General features: G+C 58.5%; 2 protein-coding genes and 1 long non-coding RNA gene across 8 annotated transcripts; 1 reads left to right on the top strand and 2 right to left on the bottom strand.

Annotated features, from left to right (window-relative positions):
- Positions 1-381: 381 nt before the first annotated feature.
- On the top strand, positions 382-9,886 carry LOC118674288 (heat shock factor protein 4). Of its 4 annotated transcripts, XM_036345873.1 has the most exons (13): positions 382-529; positions 1,143-1,251; positions 1,341-1,468; positions 1,568-1,692; positions 1,993-2,068; positions 2,205-2,269; positions 2,743-2,845; positions 3,088-3,215; positions 3,338-3,565; positions 4,315-4,420; positions 4,493-4,558; positions 4,683-4,752; positions 5,012-5,430. In XM_036345873.1, exons 1-13 carry the CDS (start codon positions 407-409, stop codon positions 5,164-5,166), a joined length of 1,482 nt encoding a protein of 493 aa, XP_036201766.1. In that variant the 5' UTR covers positions 382-406; the 3' UTR covers positions 5,167-5,430. The 4 variants fall into 4 exon arrangements, with proteins under 4 accessions (XP_036201766.1, XP_036201764.1, XP_036201765.1 ...); XM_036345871.1 differs by lacking the exons at positions 382-529; positions 1,143-1,251; positions 1,341-1,468; ... (8 more) ...; positions 4,683-4,752; positions 5,012-5,430 and adding exons at positions 5,899-6,280; positions 8,774-9,080; positions 9,221-9,580; positions 9,684-9,886; XM_036345872.1 differs by lacking the exons at positions 382-529; positions 1,143-1,251; positions 1,341-1,468; ... (8 more) ...; positions 4,683-4,752; positions 5,012-5,430 and adding exons at positions 5,900-6,024; positions 8,774-9,080; positions 9,221-9,580; positions 9,684-9,886.
- LOC118674290 lies at positions 526-5,557 on the bottom strand. The gene is made up of 3 exons (XR_004973612.1): positions 5,424-5,557; positions 1,102-2,256; positions 526-694 (listed from the first exon to the last, which is right to left on the bottom strand). It is a non-coding gene; the product is annotated as an uncharacterized LOC118674290 (long non-coding RNA).
- A 253-nt stretch (positions 9,887-10,139) lies between the features above and the next one.
- KIAA0895L (KIAA0895 like) lies at positions 10,140-18,272 on the bottom strand. Of its 3 annotated transcripts, XM_036345858.1 has the most exons (8): positions 18,117-18,272; positions 17,615-17,736; positions 14,449-15,074; positions 14,223-14,366; positions 13,808-13,940; positions 12,624-12,929; positions 12,437-12,534; positions 10,140-11,509 (listed from the first exon to the last, which is right to left on the bottom strand). In XM_036345858.1, exons 3-8 carry the CDS (start codon positions 15,016-15,018, stop codon positions 11,345-11,347), a joined length of 1,416 nt encoding a protein of 471 aa, XP_036201751.1. In that variant the 5' UTR covers positions 15,019-15,074; positions 17,615-17,736; positions 18,117-18,272; the 3' UTR covers positions 10,140-11,344. The 3 variants fall into 3 exon arrangements, 2 of the variants coding, with proteins under 2 accessions (XP_036201751.1, XP_036201752.1); XM_036345859.1 differs by lacking the exon at positions 17,615-17,736; XR_004973611.1 differs by having other exon boundaries at positions 11,391-11,509; positions 12,154-12,534; positions 17,615-18,272.
- Between the last annotated feature and the right edge of the window lie 43 nt (positions 18,273-18,315).

Here is an 18,315-nt window from a genome sequence, read left to right as displayed (position 1 = left end):
CGGCTTCTCCTCCTCCCTCCCTACTCCGCTCCTCTCTGACCGCTCGGAGGCTTCACTGTGCCCATGGCCTTCGCCTTCTAGGACTTTACCAGCGCACACCAGGCTGCGCACAGGCTATTTCTTAAGAAGAAAAATGGAAGACATAGCGGTTCTGAGAAGGGTGGAACTCGAACCCAGGCCACCTCTCCCCCGCACCCCTGCACGCACATCCGATCCCAGACTGCCCTTTCTGTCTGCTGGTGGGGTGGCCCAGGCTGAGCCCCGCCCCGTGGGGGCACGTGGCCCCCACCTGACCCGGCGCGGGGAGGCGGAGTAGGGCAGGGCGGGCGGCAAACACAGCACTTTCCGTGGCTTTGGCCAGACCGCGGCGGACTGGCCGAGCGCTGAGCTGGGCCGAGACTTCACCATGCAGGAGGCACCAGCCGCGCTGCCCACGGAGCCGGGCCCCAGCCCCGTGCCCGCTTTCCTGGGCAAGCTGTGGGCGCTGGTGGGCGACCCGAGCACAGACCACCTGATTCGCTGGAGCCCGGTGAGGGCTGGGGCCCCTGCACTCCTCCCCGGGCACTCGGGATCTCTCCCGGTCAGTGAGCATCCTCTCCCGCCCCACCCCCGCCGGGCCGGCTGTGGGCTCCTCGGTTCAGCGGTCCAGGATGGTTTATCTTGGAGGGGGTGTGCGAGATGGAGGTGAGGTGACCTGTGGGCGAGGAAAGAGAAAGAGCCTTCTGGAAACTTAAAGGTTCTTTATGGTCATTTAGTTCCCACACCAACCCATCAGACAGATCGGAAAACAGAGGCCAGAAGAGAAGGGCTGGGTCTGATTCTAGTTCAGAGTCGCATCACGGGTCTGGCACGCCCCCCTCCCCGCCCTGTGGGGCTGAAACCCAGGTCTGGCCTCTGCAGCTCCTTTCTGAGAACCTGGTACGGAGTCGGGGCCCAGCTGGGCTAGGGATTCATTGTGATCACTCCAGGCTAGGCCTCGGAACTGGTTCTAGCCTGGCCTCATCCCTGGTTCCTGAGGGATAGGGTCCCGGAGTGTGTGTGTGTGTGTGTGTGTGTGTGTGTGCGCCCGCGCGCTGCTGGCCCTGGACCGGCACCACTCACGTTGTCCTCCGGTCTCGGTGGGAGGGCGGCGTTCTCCGCAGAGCGGGACCAGTTTCCTCGTAAACGACCAGAGCCGCTTCGCCAAGGAAGTGCTGCCCCAGTACTTCAAGCACAGCAACATGGCGAGCTTTGTTCGGCAACTCAATATGTGTGAGTCCCTAGGTCCTGGCCGGAATTGGCGGTGGGTGACTTGGTGCGAGGGGATGGGGCCATTTACGGCTCCACGCCGCCCCCCGCAGATGGTTTTCGGAAGGTGGTGAGCATTGAGCAGGGAGGCCTGCTCCGGCCCGAGCGCGACCACGTGGAGTTCCAGCACCCGAGCTTCGTGCGCGGCCGGGAGCAACTACTGGACCGCGTGCGGCGCAAGGTGGGGCAGCCTGCAGGGACCAGCGAACCCGGGTGGAGGTGCTGGGACGGCTGGCCCAGTTTCCTGTGACTCAGGCCCCACCGTGCCTCCCACCTGCAGGCGCCTGCGCTGCGCAGTGACGATGGCCGCTGGCGCCCCGAGGACCTGGGCCGGCTGCTGGGCGAGGTGCAAGCTTTTCGGGGAGCGCAAGAGAGCACTGAGGCGCGGCTGCGGGAGCTCAGGCAGTACGGGGTGGAGCGGGTGGAGGGGAGCTGGGGGAGAGGGAGGTCCGTGGCGCAGAGGAGGGAGGGGGGAAAGGGGTAGGGGAGCGGGGAGTCTGGGTGAGAAGATACTGAAGTTCTGGGCAGCCTTCCTCTCTCGGGTCTTGGCGCCTTCATCCAGACAAAATGGGCCGGGCTGTGGAACTCTGTTCTCTGTGGACGATGATCATCCGGGTGGTTGTGAGCTGGGACTTGCCAGTCTGCGGGGAGTGGTGACTGGGACAACTCTCAGATGCCTCAGCCCCTTCCCACCCCCTCTCCCAGGCAAAACGAGATCTTGTGGAGGGAGGTGGTGACACTGCGGCAGAGCCAGGGCCAGCAGCACCGGGTCGTTGGCAAGGTATCCCTCTCCCCCACCGACTGACTTCCTCTCCCACTCCCCAATACGCCCTCTGCCAGTCCTCTACCCCACCTGAAATTGTCGTTAGGCTGGGGGCAAGGTCCAAAGGGTGAATGAACCCTTTGTTCCTCTTTAGCTGATCCAGTGTCTCTTTGGGCCACTTCAGGCTGGGTCCAGCAGCACAGGAGCTAAGAGAAAGCTGTGAGTGAGAAAGCTAGGGACACCCACCTGCCCCCCACCCCCCATCCACACCTTCCCTGCCTCCTCCTCCAGAAACCCCTTCCTCCGGAATCCTCATCCCTCTCCCTCTATCCCAGTCTTCCTCCCCCCAAGGCCATCTCCCCAAGACCCCCCTTGTAGGACTTTCCCCCTCACCCCCCAACTTCACCACCAAAACCCAACTCTCAGATCCCTCAGTTCTAGGACCTTATCCCTAAATTTCCATCCCAGCAGCCCCTTCTCCTTTCCCTGAAAGCATCCCAACATCAGAGGGTCTGGGGTTCTACCCCCAAAGGGCCCCCATCTCTGGGAGGGAGCCCCTTCTGCCTTCAGCATGTGACTGATGCCCTGGCAACAGGCCTCAGCTCTGCTGACTTGGCTGCTGGGGCCTGTGGGAGGGAGGTGGTGCAGACTGTGGGGCATGAGCTGAAATCTGTATCCTGCAACCTGCACAGGTCCCTGATGCTGGATGAGGGGAGCTCATGCCCAACATCGGCCAAATTCAGTGCCTGCCCCTTACCTGGTGCCCTCCTGCAGGACCCCTACTTTATCCAGTCGGTAGGTTTTGCTTCTCCTTCCCTCCCTAGGGCACAGCTGGGCTTATGGAGAACCTATTCCTCTTCCCTCTGCCTCTTCCCCCAAAAAAGAGAAGATGGAGGTCAGCCTCACCCCCACCCCCAGACCAGACTCCCCAGCATGGGCTGCAAATCTACCCCCTTAGACCTGGTCCATGTGGGTACTAATTGGGTCTGGATTACCCTGTGGCTTGAGGTGAAGGGTTAGGCCTAATCTACTTACAGCCCCTCCCAGAGACCACCTTGGGCCTCAGCATTCCTCACAGGGCCAGGGGACCCACCATCTCTGACATCCCGGAAGATTCTCCAGCCCCTGAAGGGACCAGGCTTCTTCCCTCCAGTGGTGGCAGGAGGTAGGAGAAACAGACAGGGGCTGTCCTCTGGGCAGCCTGTGGGGGGGAGCCTGGCAGTCCAGATGGCTGTGGGTAGGGGAGAGGTCAGTGCCAGGTCTGGTTGAAGCTTTTCTCTGGCACAGGGAGAACAGCCAGGCATTGCTCAAAGAAGAGCCAGCCAGCCCAGGAGTGGACGGCCTGGCTGGGCAGGCTCTGGCCCCAAACGAGTGTGGATTCTGTGTGACAGCCCCACCACCACTGCCTGTGGCTGTGGTGCAGGCCATCCTGGAAGGAAAAGGGAGCTTCCGCCCTGAGGGGCCCAGGAGTGCCCAACAGCCTGAACCAAGAGGGCCCAGGGAGGTACCTGACAGGTGAGCAGAGAACCTATTCTTGACTGTGAGCCCCGTGGGCCACTTTGGCAGGTAGACCAGCACCAACTAGACCCCTGTGACTTCCCAGCCTTGTCTGCCCCCTGGTGGCTGAGGAGGATGTTGGGTACTGTGCGATGACCTGATTTCTCAGAGCTGCTCTAAAGAGTACCAGCATCAGGCCCTAGCGGGTTTGGCTCAGCGGATGGAACGGGCTGTGGACTGAAAGGTCCGGGATTTGATTCCCGTCAAAGGCATGTACCTCGGTTGCAGGCTCCTCCCGGGCCCAGGCCCTGATCAGGGCGATATTTCTCTCTATCTTTCCCTTTCTCTTCCACTGTCTCTAAAAATCAATGGAAAAATATCTTTGGGTGAGGATTAAAATAATAATGATAAGAGCACCAGCATCGGAGGTCCTGGAAAGTGGAAACATCTCTGTGGTAGGGCTCGGGAATCTGCATTTTAACCGAGTCCATTGAGTGGTTGTAAAGATTGTAAAACACACAACAATTTAAAACCACTGGCATTGGCCATTGCATAGGGAGGGGACACGTCCCAAGACCCCAGCTCTACAACCCAGTCCTCAGGCCAAAGGTAGGAGGCAGAGACATCTTATGTGCCCCTCTGTGAGGGGTCCTCTCCTACCACTTTCTAGATATTGTCAGATTTAGACCCCGATGTGTCCAGGTTCCTTTGGAGCCTAACTAGAGGGGGAGTGGTACTGCAGGCCAACAGCAGTTCTCTGTGAACAGGGGGCCTCTGGGCCTGGAAGGCAGGGGCCAGAGCCCAGAGAGTCTGCTGCCTTCAGTGCTACTTCGGGCCCTCCCTGAAAGTGTGGAGCCTGCAGGGCCCCTGGATGTGAGTACGCCTTCAGCAGGACATGGGGCTGTGCAACCTGGGAGGGGCACCATTGACCCAGAGCTCCCCCAGGTGCTGGGCCCCAGCCTCCAAGGGCGGGAATGGACCCTGATGGACTTGGACATGGAGCTGTCCCTGGTAAGATGGGGCAGAGGGCAGGGGTTTGGGAGTTGCTGGGCTAAGCCCTTCAGTCCATGGCTGTTCTCTCAGCCAGAGCCCTAGCTCCTTTCCTCAGCTGCTTCTGTGGGGTTCTCCCATGCAGATGCAGCCCCTGGTTCCAGAGAAGGGTGAGGCTGAACTGGCCGTCAGGGGGTTAAATTCTCCAGGCCCAGGTAATGGTCGTGGTGACCCAGAACCCGGGGGAGGCCCTGGTTGACCAGTACTGCCATGATTGGGTGGGCTGGGCAGTTTGTGTTTGGGGGACACCCCTTGAGAGTTTAGGCTGCCCCCTAGAGAGCTGCTTACATCACCCATCCCCTTACCACTGGGTGAGAGTGGGGAGGTTGAGAATGGAAGTTTCATCCTAGGGGACTAGAGGGCAAGATGGGCGAGGCTCCCCTTCCCTGATGAGCACTGTTCCCCTCCTCCTAGGGACGGACTGCACTCTTGGGACACCACTCCTGCTGGACGTCCCGGCGGCTGTGGGAGGCCCTGAGCTCAGCCTGCCTGGAGCTGTAACCATTCAGAGCCGCCCCACTGCGAGCCGGGCCTCCTACTTGGGTCCCGGGGCTGATCCCTCCCCCTGAGACTCTCTAGTCGGAAGCCAGCCTGGCTGAGGGCTGCAGCCTTACGCCTTTCTCGCCTTCCTGAGGCTGAGCAAAGACCCTGCTGCTCGGAGGACCCCTTCCACTACAGTTCCAAGTTATGCACATAAACCCCATTGTTTTCTGTGTTTCTGGTCTCTTTTCTCTACCGACCAGGGAGCACAGAGGCTTTGGGGAGGAGGGGCGATTTTGCGTTCGTAGAAGCGTCCAGGTCCCAGAGCTTTAATGGAGAAACTCACTCCTGAAGAGGGGAATGCCCGGGCATCCTGCTCCTAGCTCCTCGGCTTGGGCCTGGATCCTCGGGCCCAGACCCACTGCAACCTCCGGGAGTGGGGGCTTTGGGGCCACACCCAGCTCCGCAACGAATCCGCTCTGGGGTCCTGGGTCAGCGGGTCCCCTTCTCTGAGCCTCATCTGTGGTAGGTAGAGAGGGTCCACGAGAAGATGGGGGCGAAGCGCCTGGGAATCGCCAGGCCCACAGTGTGAGCCGGTACGTGGGGACGCGGACCACACTGCGCCCTCACTGACGACCTGCGCGCCCGGAGGAGCGAGAGGGAAGGCGGGCTAAGCGTAGGAAGCCGAGCAAAGCGCTGCTCTGTGCGCCCTGTGCGCCCGAGTGCCCGCTCTCCCCTACCCCTCCCGGTTCCCGGCAGCCCTGCCGCCCCGCCCCCGCCCCCGCGGCAGCTGCTGCTCCCACCCCCGCCCCGCCCAGCCCTTTCTGCCTTGTCATCTACCCCGCCAAGGCTCCACCCGTGAGTGGGGCCGCACGCAGCCCCTGAACCGGGGAGGGAGAAAAACTGAGATCGCGTAGAATCCGAGCCCCCACGGGCAGAGCTCCCAGGTCTGAGCCCCGCCCCTCGGCGAGACCCTAACCCTGGGACCGGGTGGAGGGGAGATAAGGCGAGTCTGTGGTCGCACCTGCCAAAGGCTCCGCAGTTTCCCACAACTCCCGCTCCGGGCAAAAGAGCCCGCGGAGCCAGGTGGGGAGGGGGGCCGAGACCCCCCTCCCGCCCCCTCCAGGCCTGGAATTGGAGCCGCCTGGTGCCCGGGAAGGATCTGGCCCGTGACCCTTGAAGGACTGGCCGCACATAACTTAGGTACAGTATTTACTTCTGAGCTTTGAGTCTCAGAGGGAGGGCCTACCAGGACAGGACTTGGCAATGGGAGGAGGAGGCTAACATAAAAATAACTTGGTTAGGAGCGAGGGTGAATGAGGGGCTAGTCCGATCTGCCTCCTCCCTCTGCGCCTGTACAAGCGTAGGTTCCGTCCACCCCCTCTCCCTTCTTGCACCTGGAGGACAGTCTTTGGAAACCTCAGCTAAAGAGGGTAGGGGTCCGTGTGCAGAGAGCTAGTGGTGTGCTGAGGGCATACACCGTTCACTGGGGTACACAGCAGAAGAGATGAAACCAGTCCGTCTATAACACACTCAGGCATTGGTGTGGACGAGGTGACATTTATTTGAGACTTGGAGGATGGGTCCACAGCTTGGAGGGAGGGGAAGGGTATTTCAGGCTTAAGGAATAGCATCTACTAAGGTTCAGAGATGTCAGGGGCTTAATTCTCCTAACACTGAGGGTTGGGGAAAGTGGGGGCGAAGCCTCGCTGTCCAGGAGGTGGGAGAGTGGCCAGGCCAGATAGTCTGAATTCTCTCTGATGGGCAGTGGGCAGCAGGGGCCAGGTAGTTAGGGCTGACATTCTGCTGGGCAGGAGGCCTCATTGTAATTCAGGTTGGAGCAAGTCAGATGGCAGTTCTGTCCCTTGGTCTCTCTGATCCTGTCTTCTCATCCGTAAAATGGGGACAATAAATCCTGCCCCAGAGAGCTGTTGTCCATCTCTGTGCTGTGGGGGTGATGAGATGGGAGTGAGAGGCACTCAGAGAGACTGTCAAAGGAGATGAGGTGAGGATGGTGGGGTTGAGGGGGGTGCTGATAGAGACTCGCTGAGAGGTGGGATAGCAGCATTTGTTACAGGTGGGGCATGAATGGAGAAGGAGGGGTAAAGGGTAGTGGTCCTAGTCTCTGATCAGTTACCTGGGGGGAAGGGTTGACGCTTCAATATGACCAGGGAGGCATAGCATGACACCAGGTGGTCATGAGAGAGAGACCTGGGAGGCCGGAGGGGGCTGGGACCAAATCTGCTCTCCCAGACCTAGGACCTGGTAAGGAGGTAGAGGAGGGGACCCAAAGGGAGGATGAGACCAGGAGGGTGCTGTGTGGACAAAACTAAGGCAGGAGGAAATAGGCTGAGGGAGTGGTCCAGGGCCTGACCTCTGTGCCTCTTAAGGCCAGGGGCCTGGCTGTTGGGTCAGGCCATCCAAGAGGGATGGGCCATTGTCCTCAGATGTCAATAAGTAGACACAGCAGATTAATTTCTGCCTGACACCTGCTGTTTGGTAGAGACAATCTCTCATGTGATGCATGGAGGAAAACAGTAAAAGTTCAGCAAGCATTTAAAAATAAATGGTTGGTAGCTTTTTTGAGTTTGGCCCTGGGTACTTCAAGATGAAGCAAGAGATGGCTGTGAGTCATTCCCAGCGCAGCAGGGAGACAGCTGGGTTTCGGGTGATGCCGGGAGATCTTGGTCAGAGCTAGGATTGAAAAGAATTCAGATATCTCTGCTCAGGGATTAGGGAACCAGGAAGGGCCATGAGACAACATTGGGGTTGCAACATGGTAGTGGCCTTGGTGAGAGGGTGCAGGGGCAGGCCCTGCCCTGAAAGATGGATCTCGGAGTCAGGAAAAGGGGTGTAGTCATTCTCCGGTGGGTGAGAGGAGCAGGGGAGGATCTCAGTACTGTGCTCTAGGTGAGGAGGGGAGTCAGGGCTCTGAGGGTCTAGGCTGGAGGTGAAACCAGTGGTTCTCAACCTTCCTAATGCCACGACCCTTTAATACAGTTCCTCATGTTGTGGTGACCCCCAACCATAAAATTATTTTCGTTGCTACTTCATCACTGTAATTTTGCTACTGTTATGAATCATAATGTAAATATCTGATATGCAGGATGTATTTTCATTGTTACAAATTGAACATAATTACAGCACAGTGATTAATCACAAAAACAATATGTAATTATATATGTGTTTTCCGACGGTCTTAGGCGACCCCTGTGAAAGGGTCGTTTCACCCCCAAAGGTGTCGCGACCCACAGGTTGAGAACCGCTGGCTATGGGCGTAGCAGATAGACTGGAAAGGACTTGCAAGCTGGGTGTGGGATCTTTGCCTGTTAAGGCGCGGAAGCGGGTTTGTGAAAGAGAAGTTCGTTTGGATAAACTGGGTCTGAACAAACGGCAGTATCTGCAGGCAGCTGGGGCTCAGGAGGGAGGTCCTGATTGGGGAGAGCGGTCAGAAAGTCAAGGTCCTGGGAGAGTTGAGGAGGGGAGGGCCACACCTGATGTTGAGGGACCCAAGGAGAAGCCGGAGGAGGAGACAGGACTGAACCGGCCCGAGAGGCTGGAGTCGGTGCTGCGGCCTGTCCTGCCGCCGGGGTTAAGGTGAACTTCGACCCCAGGCACCAGTGTTCACTGGAGCCCTGGGAGAGAGGTCAAGGGCGGGGAAGCCCTGGCCCCCAGTCCCTCTCTACCCCTCCCCAGGAACCCCCCAGAATGGGCAACTCGCAGGAGAGACCGTCAGAGACGATCGACCGCGAACGGAAACGCCTGGTAGAGACGCTGCAGGCGGACTCGGGGCTGCTGCTGGATGCGCTGCTGGCGCGGGGCGTGCTCACCGGGCCGGAGTACGAGGCGTTGGACGCGCTGCCCGATGCCGAACGCCGGGTGCGCCGCCTGCTGCTGATGGTGCAGAGCAAGGGCGAGGCCGCCTGCCAGGAGCTGCTGCGCTGCGCCCAGCGCACCGTGCGCGCGCCGGACCCCGCCTGGGACTGGCAGCACGTGGGCCCCGGTGAGCGCGCGCGGGGCGGAGCCTAAGGCAGAGCCGGGGCGTGCCGAGGGCGGAGTTCTAGTCTCCCCCAGAGGGGGGCGTGTGCGGAGGAAACCGCGGAGGGGTAAACTGAGCCCGAGACTCTCCCACCTCCACCCCAGGCTACCGGGATCGCAGCTACGACCCTCCTTGCCCAGGCCACTGGACACCGGAGGCAGCCGGCTCAGGGACCCCATGCCCTGGTCTGCCCAGACCTTCACACAGTGAGGAGGCCGGGGGTTCTGAGAGCTCCGAGGCAGTGCAATCCGGAACCATCGAGGGGCCCCAGACAGAGTTAGAAGCTGAGGCCTCTGAAGGGGCTGAACCCGAGTTGGAATCGCAAACGGATCCGGAGCCAGAGGCAGAACCAGAACCTGAACTGGAACCAGAACCCGAGCCGGAGCCGGACCAGGAGCCAGAGCCCGACCCAGAGCCTGAGCCGGAGCCGGAGCCAGACTATGAGGCAGAGGATGCGTCTGAAGGTGTTAGGCTGCCCAAACCCGGTTTCAGGTTTGCGGGAGGTTGTGGCCCCGGGGGCAGTGGGCGGGCCCCACCTGACCAACCACTTTGCCCCTTCATTTCTAGATTCCTGAGGGCCAGCGCCCTGACTGGCCACTCCCCATCCAAGCCCAGTGGAACCTGGGATCCCGGCCTGGCTGGGTTGGATTACCACCCAGGCTCCACCTGGCCCAGGACTCGCTGGAGTGAATAAACTGTGGAGGGTGGGTCTGGGCTCTCGGTGATTCCGGCCCTTTGCCCAGGAATAAAGGTATGGACCTGTGCTCTGAGTCAGTGACCTGAGTAGCCCTGTACCCACCACCCAGTCCTCAGCCTCATTTCATCAATGGCTCGGGCTGCACCCTAGAGATCCCAAATCCAGGGGTCCAGTGACACAAGGGCCAGACTTGGGCCCTTTTATCTTCCTGAACCAGTTGGGCAGGTGTTGTCACCAGCCCTATTCCATGGAAGCCCCTGGGCCTGGGATGGAAAGCCAGGGAAGGGGAACTTCTCTCCACATAGGGAGGGCGAGAGCTGAGGGCCCTGGGATTAAGAGGAAGAGGAAGGGATCTTGGGTAGACAAAGACCACACAGCTTCTTGTCATTGTTGTTTTAATTGTCTGGCTCCTCAGGACTGGGAGCTCAGTGGGGGCTTGACCAGTGACTGGCACACAGACGGCGTTCAGTACATTTCACTGACTAAATGAATAAGGGCTTTCCAGCTGCATTTCCAAATTTTACAGATGAGAAAACTAAGGCCAAGGGTGGGAGTGGGCCTGGGGCAACCTCAGACAGCGAGTCTGCGGTGAAACTGGAAGCAACAACCATCTCTGCACCTCTCCTGGTCCAGGGGGGGCTCAGGATTTGGGACAGGTAGGTGTCTGCCCCTCAGGTTTGATTATGGCTGCTGCCAGGCTATGCCAACCTCTGTCAGAGACCAGCTGTGAGGGTGTGGACAAAGACGAGGACAACAGAGGCCTGAGGAGGGGGTGGGGGTAGGAGCAGGGCCTGGTGAACTCTCGGGCTCAGCTCACAAGGCCTGAAACACTGTGTGTGTGTGTGTGTGTGTGTGTGTGTGTGTGTGTGTGTGCACGTGTGTGTGCGTGTGCTGAGAAGGGGGCTAGGAACAGTGGGTGCCTTCCAGAGGAGCCTGTCCCTGAACCTTCAGAAGCTGCTGCCTCCAGCCCCAGGAAGGAGAGCACATAAATAGGGAATAAATACATGCAGTGGGAGAGGCAAAATGCTGGAAAGCACATCCCAGCCCAGCTGGGTCTCTACCTACTAGGACCCTTGTCCCTTGAGTCTATGTGAAAGCCAGGACCCCAGGCTCAGGTAATCACCCCAGAAGAAGAGAGACCCCCACCAGGGCCCAGTGAGAGGTAGACAGCATGAAAGCTGAAGGAGCACCAAGGGGCCGGGTGGGGGAAGGGACACTGGAGTACGCAGATACCCAAAGTCATCTCATGCAAGAACAAGTTTCTACTCCCAAACCATCCCCCATCCCCATCCATGCTCAGGTTCCCTGCTGCCCCCAGGCTTCCCCTCTGCTCAACAGACAGGTGGGAGGGCACACTGTTTGCTCAACATGCTGCTGCTGGCCACCAGGTCCAGGGAGGCTAGCAGGGAACACACTTCTCCCTCCTGAGATGCTCCTGTCCCCTCAGCTTCCCCAAGAAACACCCAGGCTGTGGAAGCACAGAGCAGCCCTCTTCCTGTTCAGGGGGATGGTCTAGAGCCCTCAGCCAGTATCAGTTAGGCAGCAGGCGGCCCAACTCTGCTTCGTCCAGCCGGTTGGTGGCCATGATGTGCTCCAGCTGCTGCCGGTAGCGCTCCAGGTCCTGCATGAAGTGGGGCACCCGAGCATTGTTCAGCACCCCATAGGGCCGCAGGTAATCTACATCCTCATAGGACACCTGCAGGGAGGAAGCTGGGCTGAGGGGTAGGCAGAGGCCCTGGCTTTCAGGTGGCTGGTCCCAGCTCTCTATCAATGGTTTATTGCCCCGTGCTCCTGGAACTCCTCCCTGCCTCCTCCTGACCCATTCCCAATGTGATGTATCCCCAGGCACAGTCCTGGGTGTTTGCTCTTTTTCTTAACACCTTCTTTTATCATCTATGCCCTACAACCCCACTCCTGTCTCTAGCCTAGCTCCCCCAATTGCCTTTGAACACTTTCTCCTAGACAGCCCACAGGTACCTCAGACTCCCCATGGCCAACACGGAATTCTTAGGTGTCAGATTATGCCAGGAACTCTCCTGACAGCCCACTAGGTCAGATTCCAGGGAGGGGGCTGGGACCTGTCACCCTCCCACTCAGGGTGGCCACTGAGCCCAAGGGACCCCACTCTCTGAAGAGCTCCCAAGCCTGCCCCTCCCTCTCCAACTGCATGGCCACTGCTGGGTTAGGCCAGACACCATCAGTTCTGCAGGAGTGATTAGAAAGGCCTCCCGCCCCCCATTCCCTTTCCTAGGTCTCTCTCTCAATCCACCTCCCATCTGACATCCAGCCACAACTTGCTTAAAGCTCCTCTGAGTCCCTATTGCTTCAGATGCAGTTTACCTTTCTCAGCTTGGCACAGATACCCAGTGCCAGGGACTTGGTCCCTGGCCATTTCTCCGGCCTCCATCTCCAGCCTTCCTGACTGCTCCTTTGGTCTGGAGTGATGCAGTATCTCCACACACACACACCTGCAGGCTGGGTCAAGCACCTGCCAGGCTGTCATTTCACCTCCACCTACCAGAGAGGCCTGGCACCAGTCTTCAGTCAAGCACCCATCAGAGGCTCAGGGAATACTACGATGAGGAGAGCTGGCTGGAACCTCTGAAGGCCTGTGGTCACTCACCTTGCCCAGCGAGGCCAGCAGCGGGAAATCGATGGTCTGGCGGTGTCGCAGAATGCGCACGATGCCATCCAGGTACACCTGGTCTTTGCTGAAGCATCCTGTGGGCATGGGAGGGCCATAAGCCTCTACACCTGAAGCCACTGCCGCCCCTGCCCCAGCTCAGGGTACTCCTCAAATGGGTACCTACCTGGCAGCGAGGTGTCGGTCTGGCCGCGTTTGGCGCGCACGCAGTACTCCCAGCGCACGTCTGTGTCCTGCACGTAGCGCGCCAGGTCCTGGAAGAGCTGGCGGAAAGACAAGTGCGCCGCTCGGTAGATGGTGTAGTAGAGCAGCGCCGCCCGCCACAGGAAGGGCTGCTTGCGGAACAGCACGCTGTGCAGGCTGGCCAGGCCCTCCTCCGTGGGGTTCGCTGGCCGCAACCTGTACTGCAGCCGGCCCTCCGCGCTGTGCCAGGGCTGCCGGGCATTGTTCACGCCTCGCAGGTAGTGGGTGCCTGGGGGAGGGCGAGGGAGGCGGTGCTGGGCGGGTCATCCCGGAACCCTCCTGCCAGGCCTCTTGTACTCATGCGGGTATCCTCATGCCCCTAAACTCAGGCTCTCCCATAGCCTCTCCCTGCCACCCCTGTCCCAACTTACAGACTCATCCAACCTCGGGGGCACCTGCACCCAAGGACCCATAGAGTCTCACATGCAAGAGTCCTCCTCCACCCATCCAGGACTACACACACACACACACACACACACACACACCACTCCCAAACTCACACTGCTTCCCAGCCCCCTGGAGAGGACAGGAACTCACACACCACCCCAGCCCCACATCTTGCATGCCCTATTGTTTGGACAGTCCCGCTGATGTCCCTAGCAAAAACCAACGTTTACCCAGGGCAACAGAATTCTAGATGAGGAGGGACAGGCAGAAAAGAATAGCAGTTTGTGTCCCCCGCTTTCCTTCCAGCCTGGCCTACCCCCTCCTATACCTGGCTCTGTGTGTCCTCAGCCAATTCCATTCCCACCCTGGAGGGCCTGCATGTTGGCTGGGCTAGTGAGACCCTCAGTGTTTTTTCCCTCTGGCCTGTCCAGGCCCCAACAGCCTGTCCCCACTGCCCAGGGAAACCAGAGAGGAAGTGGAGGGAGGAAAAGATACCCAAGAGGAGAGAGAGATGAGGGTGAGCCCAGAGAGGGGCAGGCATGTTCGGGCCTACCTCCCTGAGCCAGAGGGAGGAGGTGACTACTCATGAAAGGAAAGGGCGCTAGCCTCAAAGGTAAGTGGGAGAAAGAGAGGGGTGGGGTTTCTGGGGCCCCTCATTGTCCCCCCACATCCCAGCCCCCTCTCATCCCTACCTGCCCACCCACCTACCCACACCCTGACCTATCTCGTGCCGCAGCATGCCTTCCAGCCAATACTGGCGGGCTCCGGTCAGGTTGATGGCCAGTGTTGGTCTGCTGTTCTCCACCATCATCACTGCCTGGGACAGCAGGTCTTCACTCAGCTGCACCACGACCTGCAGGCAGCAGCAGTGCTCAGAGCCATGGCCACCAGCCCTGGGGCCGGTGTGCAGGTGGTCCCACTAATAACGCCACAGGGCATCCAGGCTGGACACTTGGCCAGGACACCCACTCTTCGCCATCTCTGCTCAGAGCCAGTTCCCACCTTACTAGGGCAGGGACAGGGGCTTGCCAGGGGTCTGTAGCTGGCCAGGTGTGGAGCTGGGTCTGGCACCACCCACCGGTCAGGCCAGTTTGGGTCAGGTAGAAGAGGGTGCTCAAAGGCAGAGCAAGCTCACCTCCCCGACACAGCCCTCCTTCTGCATGTATTTGCGCACAATAGACCAGATCTGGCACTTGGTCAGCAGCTGGCCCCCAGTCGCAGCCTCAAAGTGTTCGTAGGTGCCAAACTTCTCCAGGACAGCCTCAATGATGCCAACTGCCTGCACACAGGGTCCAAGTGGGTGGTCAGGCCAGGCCTCTGGGGTGGTCAGGGCCAGGGTGAGGTGGGCAGGCTGGACTGACCTGATGGATGAACTGTCCAGAGGCCTCACAGTACTTCTCCAGCACAGCCGTAGGCATGGGCTCCTGGTACTCGAACTGTGGGTTGTAGGTGTAACGGGACTGGAAGAACTTGTCCCGCTCACTGTCCATGTTGGTTGGCCGCAGGGCCATCAATAGGCAGGGGCTCCTGCTGGCACCACGGCCTCCGGACTTTTGAGTCTTGGCAATGTGAGGCAGGGAGGAAGCAGACCGCAGGGTGCCCCTGCCTAGATCCCGTCTGCGTCCAGGTGGGGCCTGACTCTGGGTGCCACCCCTGAGTCGGCCAGTATTATTTATGGTGTAGGTGCTCTCACTGCGGCGCATGTGGCCATAGTGGCCCAAGCGCAGCTCTGAGAGGGACTGCAGCTCAGGCCGGGGCCGCAGGGCTGAGGAGACCGACAGAGCCAGGGGCAAGGCCAGGGACCGAGGCCAGGGGTACAGCGGTGTTCCATCTCGGTCTGAGGGCTTCGGCCTACGGCCCAAGGTTGCGCGCCTGGCTGGTGGGCTGGGGGGTGGCTGCCCATACACCTGAGCCCCTGAGTCCAGCACCATTCTGTTCTGGGGGTCACATCCAGCTGGGCCACTCCAACGCCCCACACTGTTGACTTCTGGGGACACAGAAGGGCGTGTGGAGGCCAGCATGAGTGGATGTGGCCTGAGGACCAGCAAGCCCTGTACTCTACACTGCCCTTGCTGGGTTCCCAGGGGTCTGGGTAGCTGCCCCCTCGCCCCACCTACCCCAGTGTCCATTCCCTCCAGCAGGCTCACCAAAGCAAGCTGGCCTGGGAGAAATCCGGGGGAAGAGTCTATGGATGGTCCCTGGAACACCTTCAGCCTGTGAGCTCCTGCAACAGGCCTGAACCCCTACTCGTGATTCTAATCCCTGTGCTCAGCACCCACCTAGGCTGCAAGCTGGTAGAATGTAGCCTCAGCGGCCAGGCTGATGGGTGAGGGGGCCTCACTACCTTCTACCTGCCTCCTATCTGTAGCATTTCTCAGTTCTCCCTCCCCTCCCAACCTCCCCCATCCCCTCCAGCCCATTAGGCCTCGGTTTGATTGCCTGCATGCCCCTTGCTTATGCTAGTCCCTCTACCTGGAATGCTCTCTCTCCACTGAACCATCTGTTCAAATCCAATTTAGAATCAGCTCTTAGGGGTCAAAGAGAAATTTTAGTAAATCCAAGCCAATCCCTGGTCTGTCCCCTATCAGAGGCATCTTCCTAGTTGTCATCCAAGGCCAGTGCTGGGGGCACTCAGCCCTGACTCTGTACCAGGGCTCAATCCAATGCTGTTTTTCTCCAGCCTCTGAACTCCCGTGCCTGCCTGCCTGCTCAGGGACACATTGCCAGCCTTTCTCCTCTCTTCTACATCCTGCATCACCAATATCTTCTTCTCTGCTGGATTCTTTACATCAGCATAAATACATGTGTTATTTATCCATCTTAAAAAAAACAAAACAAAGCCCTAGCCAGTTTGGCTCAGTTGTTAGAGCGTTGGCCCACTCAGACTGAAGGGTCCTGGGTTCAATTCCCATCAGGGGCACATACCTTGGTTGCAGGCTGGATCCCCAGCCCCGGTCAGGTCGTGTGCAGGAGGTAACCAATTGATGTGTCTCTCTCACATCGATGTTTCTCTCTTTCTGTCTCTCCCCCTCCCTTCCTCTTTCTCTAAAAATCAATGGAAAAAATATCCTTGGGTGAGGATTCACAAAACAAAACAAAAAACCCACATACTCCCTCCAGCTGTTCCTCACTGCAGCACATTTCTTTCTTTCCTGTTCTCTCTCTCTAAAATATGTTTTTGTTGATTTTAGAGAGAGGAAGGAAGAGGGAGAGAGAAATATGGTTGAGAGAGAAACATCAATCAGCTGCCTCTTGCCTGCCCCCCACTGGTGATCCGGACCGAAACCAGGGCATGTGCCCTTACCTGCCAGGAATCTAACCTTTTGGAGCATAGGATGACAGTCAGCCACTGAGCCACACCAGCCAGGGCTCCTGTTCTCTCTTAAATTTCACTCCAATTAGGCTTTCCCCCCAATCTCTATTGAAACTTATCTGACCAAGGTCATCAATAATCTTCATATTGATCAGCAGCACTTGACACAGTTAATCACTTCATTCTGGGCACACGTTCTCCACTTGGCTCCCCAAATCTCCTACCTCACTGGCTGTTTGTTCTTTATTTTATTTACTTATTTATTTATTTTCTGGCTGTTTGTTCTTGATCTTCCTTCCTTGCTATCTTCCTGACCTCTTAACACAGTAGTGCACTTGGAAACTTATATGGAAACTTCTCTCCTCCAATTGTGCTCACTCCCTAGGGAATCTCATCCATTCTCATAATTTTAGGATCATCAGCCCAGACTTCTCCCATAAACCTCAGACCAGTGTTGCCAGTTCTCAATTCCACATGTTTTTCCTGGAATGTATAGTAGGCATCTCAAACTGAACATGTCCCCTGTCAGGAATGTCTTTCCCCCATATAACTGCAGTGGTCACTCTCTCCCTTACCTCATATTTTGGCACAAATATGTTATTAGAAAAGCCTCCCTAAAGCACACTCTATAAAACAGTAAATCTCCTCTCCCTATTCCACCACAATTCCCCACCCCCTTCCTTCCGGTCATTGTTCTCTGTAGCAGGTACCTCCATATGAAGTACAGCGTATTTAATTGTTAGTTAATCTGTTTTCTCCTTTTGAGTGTTCACAGTGTGTCCCCAGAGCCCAGAGCAGCTGTTCAATAAATGACTGCACCCAAGAGCCCCTTTCCTTCTCAGAACTGGAATCATTCCTTCCTTGCACTTTGTTTTCCCATCTGGATCTGACCCCCGCTCCCCACCCCCCCCCCCGCCCCGCCCTCCACACACACACATTCCTTCCACCCCGCCCAGAGACCAGCTGCTTAAAAAGATTTCTGGCCTCAGGCTTCACTCCCCTCAACTAACTGTGCACTTTACTGAACTTCTCAGTGGTCTCCGAGCCTCTACCTGGACCAGTCCCCCTTCATCTTTCCTTCCACCCACTTCTTTGCAATGGCCAGAATACGCCTGTGTCTTTTATGTCTCAGGCCCCTCTGCCAAGAATGCTTTCCCAATGTCTCCCTGGAGCAAACTCCTATCTATTTTTTCAGGGCTTGGTTTAGGCCTCACCTCCTCCGGGAAGTCTTCCAGGCGTCTTAGAGGCTCCCAGGGCGCCTAGGCGGCCTCTTTACCGCCCTAGGTTGTCACTGTCGTAGCCTAGGTCCGTGTCCCCTCACCATGTCCTGAACTCCCTGAGGGCAGGGACGGGTCTGACTCACTCCCATGTCTCAAGCATCCAGCACGAGATGCAGAATGAATGAAGGATGGCGAGGGGAGGAACCCAGACTGAAGGTGGAGTCTGGTGACAAATGAGAGGGTGTGGCCTGCGCCAATGGGGAAACTCCCGGAGAGGATAACGTGGAAGAGGAGCCAATGGGAACGGAGATATCTAGGAGGGGCGTGACCTGTAGCCAATAAACGGCGGGGGATGAGGCAAAGGGCGTGCCCAATGGAGGGCGGGGCCAAGAGACAATAGAAGGGGGATTTCTTGGTAGGTGAGGTGGGGGGTCCCGTCGCGCGCCGTCTCAGCCTCTCCGGGTAAAAGGGTTCCATCCTCGGGTCGTACCCCCACCTGTTCGCTGCTCTTCTCTCCGTCACCGTTCCCGCTCCGAGACATCGGTCGCCGGCAGCCCAGCCCTCCGGAGTTGACGCCCGGGACGCACGCACTCGGGTGCGCGCACGCGCACGCGCACGCGCAAGCGCGCGGGCTCGCGTCCATCTCCGCGGCCGGCTCCAGGGAACACAGCTGCGGGGGCGGGGCCGGGCAGGGC

The sequence above is a fragment of the Myotis myotis genome, unplaced genomic scaffold (assembly GCF_014108235.1).
Source record: "Myotis myotis isolate mMyoMyo1 unplaced genomic scaffold, mMyoMyo1.p scaffold_m19_p_19, whole genome shotgun sequence".
Classification (NCBI taxonomy): domain Eukaryota; kingdom Metazoa; phylum Chordata; class Mammalia; order Chiroptera; family Vespertilionidae; genus Myotis; species Myotis myotis.
The sequence above is the reverse complement of the archived record's forward strand: the minus strand, read 5'-3'. Positions and strand labels throughout refer to the sequence as shown.